At 39.0% G+C, this 12,255-nt stretch overlaps 1 protein-coding gene across 4 annotated transcripts in view; it reads left to right on the top strand.

Moving 5' to 3' along the window:
* The first annotated feature begins 557 nt into the window (after nt 1-557).
* Nucleotides 558-12,255, top strand: part of quo (quattro) — a 39,368-nt gene continuing 27,670 nt past the window's right edge. For all 4 annotated transcript variants that reach the window (XM_017697919.2, XM_017697916.2, XM_017697917.2 and 1 more), the window contains exon 1: nt 558-853. In XM_017697919.2, the coding sequence (XP_017553408.1) occupies nt 851-853 (3 nt within the window). In that variant the 5' untranslated portion in view covers nt 558-850. The remainder of the gene's footprint in view (nt 854-12,255) is intronic.

A 12,255-nucleotide genomic window follows, 5' to 3' on the forward strand; every position in this document is an offset into this window, starting at 1 on the left:
TTCTCTTGCTCTTCCTTTCACCCTTTCTTTCTTTCTCGCCGTCTTTCTCTCTGTCTTCTCTCTCTTTCTCTCTCTCTCTGTCTCTCTCTTGCCATTGCTCTCTCTCTCTGTCGCTCTCTTGCCGTTGCTCTCTCTCTCTCTCTCTCTCTCTCTCTCTCTCTCTCTCTCTCTCTCTCTCTGTCTCTCTCTCTCTGATGTGTTTAAATGCCTGAGAGGCTGAGAGTGGCAGAATAGAAGAACAGAGGAAATGAAAAAGTTCAGAGAGCTTTTAGTGGTCTTTTTGTCCATGAATGAAGTGTGTGTGTGTGTGTGTGTGTGTGTGTATCTGTCTAATGCGTGAGTGTGTGTTGTACACGAGTTTGGGGGGAAACAAGGTCCAGAACTGCCACTGAGGAAAAGTATGAAAAGCCTTAAGGGGGATTTCCTCTGAAAGAGAAAGCTTCTCTCCTCCCCCTCGCTCTCTCTCTCTCTCGTTCTCTGTCTCTCTCTCTCTCTCCCTCCCGCCTTCTCCCTCTCTCTCACTCACTCTCTCTCTCCATGAAAAAAAGCACGGTGCACTGAGGAAGCAACAGAGCAGCAAGCCAAGCAACAGGCTGCCTGACACTTTACAGCTTTCTGCTTTAGCTACTCTTGTGCAAACTTGTGAAAACTCACTGTAGGATGGCGGCACATTACTACAGCCAAAATACAGCAGCCTCTGCAAGTCGGACAGCAGCTCAGATACGGCAACCACTTTGGATGTAAAAGACTATGGAAATAAAAACTAGCCCGTCTGCGAAACTGATCTGCATTTTTTATGGATTAATGAACTAGAACATGACAGCTGGATAGTGTGGATAGCATCAGCAAAATGGTATGAAAGTTGATACTGCCTCTCTGTTTGGTGATATTTTATGGTCTTGTTTTGTTGTTTTGTGCTACTGACCTAGTGACTTACAAACAGTTTGATGGGCTGTTCATAGGGGATTACAGTGGGGTTTAGGGTGAATGCTTTTGAATAGGAATTAGTGTGCGATGAGGTGTGAATGAAGTTAGCCTCCAGGAGTATTTAGCTTCATGAGACCTGAGCTGACTCAACACATGATTGTGCAAGGACAACTTGTCACCTCACTTGTTCCCTGAAGTGCAGTTGCCTATTTGGTGGGTCTGTTTTAGTCAGTGCTGTCCATTATTGGGTTTAAATGCAATGAAAATAAAGTGTGATCTGCTAAAGTATTCATATTAATTATTGGTATAGGAAAAAGTGTATGTCTGCTGGAAACCAGATAGTGAAGAAAGAAAAGTTACGCTCCAGTATTCAAATGATGGAGTTCTAGAGAGCTTTGCACATTCTTTGTACAGCAAAAGGGAAAAGCTTCACTTTTTTCTAAGTGATAACAATAGCCATCCTCTTTCATTAGAGTGCAATAAACATAGATCACACGCATTCTTGAAGGGTGTGTGTGTGCTTCCTTTGTGTAGTAAGTAAGTCCTGTAGAGGAGTTTTATTAACACATTTTAGCTAAACCACAGTGACTAGTCATGCTTTAGTTGTAATCAGCGAAAAGTTCTCACACATACGGCAAAACTCAATTTAACTCTATGGCAAATTGACACGGTGCTAAAAGACATTATTATTATTATTATTATTAAAAATAATAATAATAATATCACAGAGAAAAAAATATTGCACAAATATTGCTCTGTGATGGCTCAGGAAGCTTAAAGTTTATTCTCCTAAACTTCTTTTGGACCAATAGCATTGGACAAAAAGCAGAAATTAGATACTAATTAGAAATTATAAAAAAGTTATTTGCAACATCAAAAGTGAGAAAGTTCTCTTAGTCTTGGATGAGATACAGTTGAGTTCATATTGAGATGTCTGTCTAGTTTAGTTGGCAAATAAACCTGAGCATCATTATCTTGGCGAATCTGAGCACAGTGTGTGAATTCATTGACATCTCTGAAGGAGAGAGATTTAAGATTACTTTGCTCAGGAAAATATCTGAACAGTAGAAGAAGCAAAGGTCTGCTTTGTCTTTCCATGTGATCATTGTTGTGCAGGAGAAAATACTGAAATAACAAGATATTACTGTGATATTAAGAGAAGCTATGATCTCATTTTCTTTTGAAGGGAAAGATGAATTTTACATAGAACCTGCTGTTCTCAAAGTCCCATAAAGCGCTATAAAACCATCTGGAAAAACAAAGAAACCAAGGAAATTTCATTGGTTGATTGTTCTAATTACATGATTTGTTGTCTAGTTAAAAACAAGACAATGGAATACATAAACAGAACAATAAATTATAAGGTAGGTGATTTGTGGAATGTTTAAGTTCAGTTCTTGGCCCTTTGGCTACATGGCTAAATGTTTGTAGTGTATGCTATAAATCTTTATATTGACTGCATTATTAAAATATTACATGCCAGAAAAAAGAAGTCTTATTTAATGCACACGTCGCTTGGTCCATTACTTATTCAACATTCCCACAATGGAAAGGACAGCTGTCAGGTTTATTATGGATTTTTCTGGGGAGGTTATACTTCCTGTAACACATTTTAGAAAGTACAGAAGTCAGAAGTGTTTTCCTGAGGTGTGGATTCTTTGATGTCTGGGGTGGGGTGGGGAGCTTTGCTCTGTCCTCAGAAAACCTCTCTTTTATAATTCTCTGACTCCTAGAAAAGTGCTTAATTCTACTTAATTTTATCTCATCAATCAAAAATATTCCCTGATGCCACATACCTGAGCTAGGTCTTATTTTAAGATGAATATCTCAGCATAACAGGATGTAAAAGTGACCCCACTAGTGTGTATGTGGTGTTTTACTTCATGGATGGGTTAAATGCAGAGGTGAAGTTCCCCCTTGTGGGACTGATATGGGTCACTTAATCTATTAGATTTTTGGGGGCAGTCGTGAGATGGAGGTTAGGGAACCAGCCATGTGACCAGAAGGTTGCTGGTTCGATCCCCTTGGCTGACAGTCCATGACTGAAATACCCTTGAACAAGGCGCCTAACCTCCAGTTGCTCCCCGGGTGCCGTGGATAGGGCTGCCCACTGCTCCGGGCAAGTGTGCTCACTGCCCCCTAGTGTGTGTGTTCACTAGCGTACATGTATGTGGGTGTTTCACTGCATGGATGGGTTAAATGCAGAGGTCACTGCACAGTGACAAATGGTTGTAAATTAATTAATTAAATATTATGAAGTAAAACACATGTATGCATTAAAGTCAGTTTGAGCTTTGCCTATTTTTTTATCTTATTAGTTCATGTCCCTTTTTGTAGTAAGCATGATACATCATAGCATACTTTTTAAAATAAAAAACTTGTTTTCCTGTCATTTAACTGAAATATATTGACTTTTGCCTTCCTCTAAGCCATGTTCTGAGGTTTGATTGCATCACAGTGCACCAGTGGGTGTGTGTTCACTAGTGTGTATGTGGTGTTTCACTTCACAGATGGGTTAAATGCGGAGGTGGAATTTCCCCGGTTGTGGGATCAAAAAAGTATCACTTAACTTAATAATGCTCGGTTCGTCCCACTGTATTATATTAAAGAAAATTGTATTATATTACAGAAAATTACATCACAAGACAATTAATTTAAGTATTTTGATTAAGAACCATCCAAAGTTGGAGCAATACTGAACCATAATGTTTGTTTACTGCCCTGTGGTTTTGGTTTATCTGTCTTCTAAGTGATTCAGCATCTTTTATTCTTCAACAGCTTATACAATAATTCAAAGTCAGCAGTCCTGTTCTTCATCCAATGTCATTACAGATCCTAAGTGGAACTGACATGTGTGGGAATGCACTGAACCATCCTGGTTAGGTTTCATTATGACTCAGGCTCTTGCCTATAATGTGTGGGTGAGAATACGAGGAGCAGCTGTTTATGATTCCCAGGCATGTTCACTTGTTTACTCCTTGCACTCAGAAAATGTGTGACAAACCATTTAGCTCCACCGTTCTGTTTAGTAGCTTTGTAAGTCTGGACACTGCAAGTGTAATAGATAACAACGCAAGGAACAATAGGAACAATGCATGACTGGTCATTTTAAATGAGCTCCCGCAGTAGGCATGCAGATGAAGCCTTATTCCGATGCTGGGAACTGTTCCAAGATTGATATATTATATGAAACCTGGATTATGGCTAATCATGAGACAGCTCTTCATTTGCAATAACTGTCAAAATTCAGTTGCAGATCCAACCCAGATTTCAAGGCTGATTTCATGCGTCTGATTTTATTTCATTACACATTATGTAATTGGCTAGACTGACATATTACAGGCATACTGAGATTTTATCTGGGAGGAGTCCCGAGTGTCTATAATTACTACACACGTCTCCCTGAGGCATAGTGATGCAGCGGACCTGTTAATACAGTGCTGGTGCTTAAACTAGTTTGATATCATTGTTGTCATATTAAAACCTTTTTATCTCCATTGAAGTACATCCAGCACATGCATTTGTTAGATTTTTTTTAACTTCCTGTAAATCCTGTATTCATAATGCTTTATAAATGCATTAATAAGACATCATTTGGCACAAATAGTACTTTGTAACACTAGACATAAGCTTGTATAATTGCTCTTAAGTAGTTGTACGTACATGCATAACACTATGAAGCAAGAAAATATGACTTCATAAAATCAGGTTCCATAATGCATTATAATATCTATTCTGTTACCAGTTAGCTACAAATAAATGACTCTGTTAAATTCACATTACGCATTAAAGTTTTTTGTTTTTTAAGCTAAACACAGTGCTATTTTTAAGTTAAAACAGATTTCTTAGTTTCAAGAAACAAATTTAAATAAGCTATTTTTCTGCTGTTTTTTTTTCTAATATGTAACATAATGGGATAAAGGGGTCCAGAAGCTTTATCTGCATCATTTAGTCATTGAAATGTAGGCAATCATTCTGAGCTTCAATTTTTAATATGTAATAGCATATTGTAGAGAAACTTACTGCCTCTTTGCATTTCTCTACATATTTCTTTACAGTGGTGGCAATAGGAAACAAGGGTCATGATGGAAATATAGCCATATTATTTTCTGTCCAAATAACCTGTGAACCTACATGAGTCTTGAATATTCATACTCTTCTGATTAATCTGAGGTTTCTCACATACTAAAGTTTATTATTCAGTATCTACAGAGACTTCAATGCTGGTTGAGCTATTCTTCAATTATAGAAGTGTGAAAAAAAAACTTTGGGCATGCTGGTGAGCGCTGACCATTTAAGCAGTTAAAATGTGTTTTAGGAAAATCTATAACTCAAAACAGTCAGGGGTTAGGTAATGTATCTATAACCATGTTATTGCTTGCCGTGATGTAGCTTTTAGAAGCATTAAACACTATGGGTGTGTATGGTGCATACCACCACTACACTAAATTACTGTAAATAATTTCTCTAGAATGGAGTATTTCACATCAAACCAATTGGTATGACTTTGTTTACATAGTTACATGATAGAATTATGTAGAAATTGAAAGCTTATACAGATTCTGGATTCTAGATGTAGCTGGGAGTGGATGCAATAGCATTTCATTCTTATAACATTGGCTCAGTAAAATAGGTTAGTTCTAAACAAAAGGATAACAAACAAATATTTCACCTGTGTTTATAGTAAGGGTGCCCAACACTGGTCCTAGAGAGCTGAATTTCCCTGCTTAAACACATCTGATTCAGCAGCGTTAGTTAATTACCAGGTTTAGAGCATGTGCTAGATCAGGGAAACCTCTGAACTGTGCTGGACTCCAGACCTCCAGTTCAAGAGTTTATGGTTTATAATCCCCAGTGATTGAAGTATTGTGTGTCCTCCTCCTCCCAGCTGTTGAAGGGCAGGTCTCTGCACACTTGTTTTTGCCTGTAGCAGCAGGCTTCTCTGTCTGGCAGCAATGGTCAGTGGAAAAAAACAGCATCTTGCCAACCCCTCAACTCACACAAACAACGCACACTGCACCAGTGTGTCTTTTATGGCTTCATACAAACCTCAAAAACACTGGCGTAAGATTGTGACTCAGCACACACACATACACCTTGCTAGATATCTAGTCATTAGAAAATAGTTTCTATTTATGTCACTACAACCTAGACTGCAAATGTCCTTGAAAATACCACCTGCAAACATTTGCTAAGACGATAGTAAGATGATAAAAAGAGGGATTTAAATTAGCTGAATTGGACTGCATGCTTGCAACCCACATTACTGGCATGTCTGCTGAATGTGGAAGAAAGTATAGAAAAAGCCACCCCAAAAGCATATAAACAGTCATTTTCCCATTTTCCTCTAATGGGAGTGCTGGGACAGATTCACCTGATAAAGCTGATGGGTTTCTGCCTTAGGGCCCAAAGGGGAGGAGGAGGCTTCAGTGGTTTGTTTTGTCATGCTAATTGAGTCGGTGCAGTACAGCTGTTGGGCAAGTGCCAACCGAGATGCATTAACGAAACAAAAAAGGACTGTGGGGTGGAGCTGTTGGAGAGAAAAAACCCTAATTTGACAATGTGGCACTGCAGAAACACTCTCTGACCTGAGCTGTCCTATCAAAGAATTTTGAGCTATCCAGTCCAAGTTTCAGTTTTTATATTCTTGTTGAATGTTGTTTGCTGAAGCATATTTCTGGCCTAGTCAGGACTTGCTCTTTTTTCAACCAAAACTAGAGAGGCATGACAACATGCAGGGGGACTTTCATGTGTTATAGATGCATTCCTGTGGGTTTTGACCCTGTGAAGGGCCTGTAGAGCCACACAGAGAGCAGGCTGATGAGAGTGGTTTGTTTACCAAGAGTGGTATGCTCCTCCAGCCAGATGTTCCGTCATTTAGTATCCTTGGACTCCACCAACAAAACATCTTGCACTGCTGTTTCTTCAGAAGTTTCACTTTTAGGCGTCTAGGTGCCATAAAAAGAGCATATTGGATGACACTCTATTCTTTCCTATTGTTAGATACTGAATGTAGGCTGCAAAAAGGTGGGGCCTGGTTTGAGGTTTGAAGTTTGCATGTTAAAGCAATGGTCAAGTAGTGCAAATTCTACCCACGTATCTCCAGTCATGGCCATTCCATTCAGTTGGCATCAGGTGCTGAGTTTTGCATCCTTGTTCCATATCACTGTCTCTTTGAGAAACACTTGTGTTGAATATGATTGTTGAGTCTGTTGGCAGAATTTGAGAGAAACATCAAACATTTTTTTTTAGATTACTGTTAACCTATGAGCTCAGAGTTTTGAAGTGTCCTTGAATCGCAGTATATATGTTTGTTCATGGTCCTCTAAGCTGAGAGTTTACATGTACCGGAAAAAAGAGTGTTTGTTTTGAAAATATGCTCCCTGACCCCAAATTAAAATCAAATGAAATTTAAGACTTTGGAGAATTGCAAGGCCCTGTGTTTGGCATTCTTGGATCTCAGTTGGGAGTCACTGAGCCTTTTTTTGCATTAGCACACATGTGGGGCAGAAAGACAACAGAGTATTGGACATATGATACACAGTTTATATGGCCTGTTAACCCAGCTGAATCAAAGCTAGTCATGTTAGCCTTTAGAAATAGGTTTCTTCCCAAGAGACCTCCAAATATCAAAGCTTTAGGCACATCTTCACTGCTAGAAAAAGTAGGACGAGACAGAAAGATGGACAAATGCAGTATGTCAAACATATTAGTACATATTTTAAAAGGCAGATTCAAGAGGCGAGGGGTTAGAAGTAAAGTTTGGAGCATCAGATGGTCAGATGGGTGAATGGATGGATGGACAGATGGATCTAGATCCCTCTCCAAATCGAGTTGAGCACGATGTCTTTGTTAGGTTGTAGTGTTAGAAAGATTTCGAATGGGACTGAAACAGTGTGAATGGAGAGCATTATGCCAAAGCTCCCTCTGTGAGGAATTAACAAGAGTGGCACTGAGACAAAGACAACACTGTCCTCTTGAAGATAGAGAGGAGGGACAGGAAGAAAGGATGAGAGGAGGGAGAGACCTGCTGAGAACAGAGAGAGCGGGAGAGGGGCTGTTGGAATTTGACAGCTGAAAGTACAAGACTTGTCTTGCTGAAAAATTAACACATGTTGAATTGAGGCCTGTTTGAAGACATGTTTTGTCCACTTGGATTTTTCTTTTGATTTGCCAGTCACATCAGTTGTTTTTCTTTTGTGTCTTACTACACAGAGGACCTCAGTTCACAAGAAAGTTTTGAGGTTTTTGGCCGTTCCTGTCTGGATTCTTTGCCAGATGCACAAGTCAAGGCAAAGGCTATTGTTTCAATCCATCATGCTGTTAAGACGGTGCATGAAGAATCTTGGATATGAGATCATATTTTAGATAAAATCTATCACAAACGCATAGTCTTTTTTGTAAAAGCATGGAAGTAGTAATATTAGACATTGAGATCTGAAAGTAAGGTCAGAATTATGCTGCTGAGAGAATGAAGTGAATGAGCTGAACAGTCCTGAACAGCTGCCTGTTGGCAAGATCTTATCTAGCAGAAAACACTGAAAAGTGTGAAGAGTAGGACTAGAACGATAAGTCATTTAGAAAAATCCAGATTTGGTAAATCGGGACAAAATGCTTGATAAATATTGTTTTTTAAAATTGTTTAAATGTATATATTACAGTTATATTCATTACATCTTGGACACTTGGTGTATGACAAAACTGTGAGATCTTTACACATAGAGTTTTTAAAACATAGATTGACACTAATGCTCTCTTTTACATCTCTGAGCTCTGAGGTTGCTTCTTTAGATTGTTTGTTCATTTTAATGGATGACCTTCGAGCTGAAGTAAATCTTTGAGCTCCACCACACAGCACTGCAGCAAAGCTTCAACTCGTTTGTGTCTGTTGAACTAAAAATGTGTATCATGGTATAATTCAAATTTGTGACAGTTTTGGTTTGTATCATAGTATATACTTTTTTTAAATAAACCAATTTAATGTTTAAGCAAGGATACAGGGTGACATGCTCATTATCGTAGAAGGTCATTTTACTCTTTAATAAACATTTTTAACAACCAAAGTAAATCTGAAATATTTTTACTGTGCAAAATAGTAAAAAACAAAACTGAGCAATATATTGATAAAACTATTGCTTGCTAACTCTAGCACCTCAGGCCCAGCAAAATAATACTAAATGTATAATGTCCTAATTTCCAGGTTGAATTTGGTTTCTTATTTGTTGTTTTTTGGACAATTGTTCATAATTTTCCACTCCACCTTGAATGGAGCAGCAGAAACATTTTGGCAACAATACAGACGTATTGAATGTTACTGCTCCTTGTTAAGGTGGAACAAGTCCACTTCAGCATTCGTCTCATGTGTCTCATATACATGTGCTTTCAGGCTGTCAGAAACTACTGGAATTTGGAAAATGTTACAGTCATTCACTTTTCAGTACCAGCTGTTCGATCACAGTTTTGTCTGAAGCAGCTGACCAAGTCAGGTAGCTCCTCAGCAGTATGAGAGGAAGCGGTGTCCATGTCAGGCTAAAGCTAACCACAAAAGGTCAGCCATTTCTTTATGTTTGCCTGAAAAAGAAAATGGAGAAAAAGAAAGAAAAGGGAGAAAATGATAAATTGTAGTTGTTAAATTCATTGCTATTATTGCTGATTATGATATTATGTTATTGATAATTACCAGCTCTATAGAAGATTGCGGTATCTTTATACTTGAGCTCTGGAATAGAGCCAGCTGTTTGCTGGTGGCCACTCCTAACCACCCCTAAAAAATGCCTAAAGAGTATTACAAAGTGTCTCTAGATGCCTGAACGTGTGAAAGTAGTGAGCGTAAAAAGGCAGAAATAAGTTTACGAGGATACCTGACCAGAGTTCGGCCAGGCGCTTCCTGAGGCTAATGCTCAGGTGTTGGCCAAGTGGTTGGGAGGCCACCCATGCAAGCCATTAAAATGGCACCAAAACAGTCACAGTCTCCTGAATGCAAATAGCGGATGAGGAGAGACATGCCAGTTTGCCCGCATTCCTCACTGTGGAGCCGGCAGATTCTGCTGAACCGTGTTTGGCCTCCAGAGTGTTTGAAATGCAGGGGTGTGGATTTGTAACCAGGGAGAAGATGGGAGTAGACCTACTGGACCAGAGCCACAGTTAAAGAGGTAGTGGGACAGCAGCATAGAAATAGAGCATGTTTACTGACAGAGAAGACAGAAAGAAGGAGAGTGTACCGAGCAAGAGTGAGGGAGAAAAGAAGAAAAGAGGGCGAGCAAAGGAGTCAGCCAGAGGACCCCGGAGGTTGCATCTCTCTGGAAGGACCACCCTGAAGTAGATGTACGTGCCAGGGAAATAGGTCAACTGCTCAGCTCTGGCTATTCACCTGAAATAAATGGTCTTTCTACTAACCAACATAAACATTATACTCTATCCTCACTAACCATCCATATTGTATAAATTTCATTGCTTCTACACATTAAGTGTTTCTAAACTACAGCTTACAAGTTCTGAGCTCCAGTACAAGTATGCTGACTTCTCCAGGCTTAAAGGTGTATACACTGAGTATTTGATTATAAGAACATGCTATTGCAGTGAGACTGTGAATGTAAATGCACGGGTTTTGATGAAAAGACAAACAGAGGATCATATCTCTTCCTCTCCTGAAGGGCTACAGCTGCAAAGCATTACAATCTTCAACAAAATCTCCGGATTCCACTTCACAGTCTACACATCAACACGGCTCAATGTCTCTCTCTATCAAATAAAGCTCATTATGGCTAGAAACAGGCTTAGGAAGAATGCCAACGCAAGCATTCTTCTGAGGTGAGGTGAGGGACTCGCAGACTCTGCTGTCTGTGTTACTGTATGACTAATACAATGAGGCCCACACTCAGGCCTTGGCTGGGGATGTGGCCTTTGTAGTGGAGAAACTGAAGCTCTTTATCATCTCCCTGTTTTCAATTCAGAATGGCAACCGCAAAATGATAGGTCATGGCAGCCATGAGAGGAAGAGGCATTAGGACTTCAGAAACAGTTAGTGTTATATTTTCACACCGATGACAGGAAATGCAGCTTGAAGGGGAAGTTTGGAGGTTTAGGGAGCAGGAGTTTATCACATGTAATGCTGTTGCTTGTTCTAGGCAGCTGTTTTGTCTGAATTGTAGGGTTTCTATACGGCTTCAGGGCAAATCATACAAGACTTTTCCTTGTGTTTTAGCCATTTACTGTTTGTTTCCGTCACTTTTTTGCCTTCCATCTTCAGAAAGTGAAATATGCTTAATTCGATTCAGGTCAGGCTACTTTTAACCCACATAAAAACACCAAAAATGTTTAACAGTGTGTTTTTGTGGCATTGTCCTGCAGTAAGGTAGAACATTTTATGGTTGGATATGAGGAAATTCTGATTTTTCAAAATTTCTATGTAAGAAAACGGTTAAAATACACACAAAGTCAATCAACGTGAAATAGTTCACTGTACAGAAACTTAATAAATCTTGTTGTTGACTTGTTATTCACAGTTGTGGTAAAAAGAACCAGACTTCACAATCTCTACAGTGCAAGTATTGCCATATTTACTGTCCAAAACGTGCACTGAACATCCACAAATGTAATGTATATGCAATGTTGTTAATTGTGATATAGTGGTAAATCTAAAAAAAGTTGTTATGGATACTGTTTTGCCTCACAGTGCTCTACATGTACCTCTCCAGCATGAATGGCGATAATGGGAGGTATATTTTAGGGATATTAAAGGCAGAATCAGACATCTGGTTGCTTTCACCACCACTGTGAAAAATCCTCACCTTGTCTTTTTCTCTAGAATGAAGAATTGTACATCAGACCACTCTGAATGACTTTTTATGTCTTAAACATTTAATTATACAGAAATGTATAAAGAAAATAAGTGGAATTTCCTTTTTAAGATACTTCTGTAAACGTCATTCATTCTGAAGCTGCTAGTCACATCATTAATAAAGACTATAACCTGGCTTTTCTGTTCTTGAGACTTTCCAATGTTTTGCATATTCCGGTGGACCCTCAGAGATCACGCTTGTGTATCCATCTCTTTATGGTAGTCTTTGACACACCTCCATCCTAGAGGGCATTCTTAGTGGAGCTGCTCAGTGGTTGAAATTGCCTTTTACCTGATTCTTTGGTAATCCACTACTATGTTATACAAGGTGATGTGCTAGCGCTAAGCTCACCATTGAGTAACTTGCCTCTAAAAAAATGACCAAATCTACTGTTTTGGACACTTCAGTCTAATTGTTGAAAACACAATCAATTCACATTCTTTTTGTAACATATGATTATGAAAGCTAACAACTGTGGAAATAATTG

Source organism: Pygocentrus nattereri, chromosome 26 (assembly GCF_015220715.1).
Source record: "Pygocentrus nattereri isolate fPygNat1 chromosome 26, fPygNat1.pri, whole genome shotgun sequence".
Taxonomy (NCBI): Eukaryota; Metazoa; Chordata; class Actinopteri; order Characiformes; family Serrasalmidae; genus Pygocentrus; species Pygocentrus nattereri.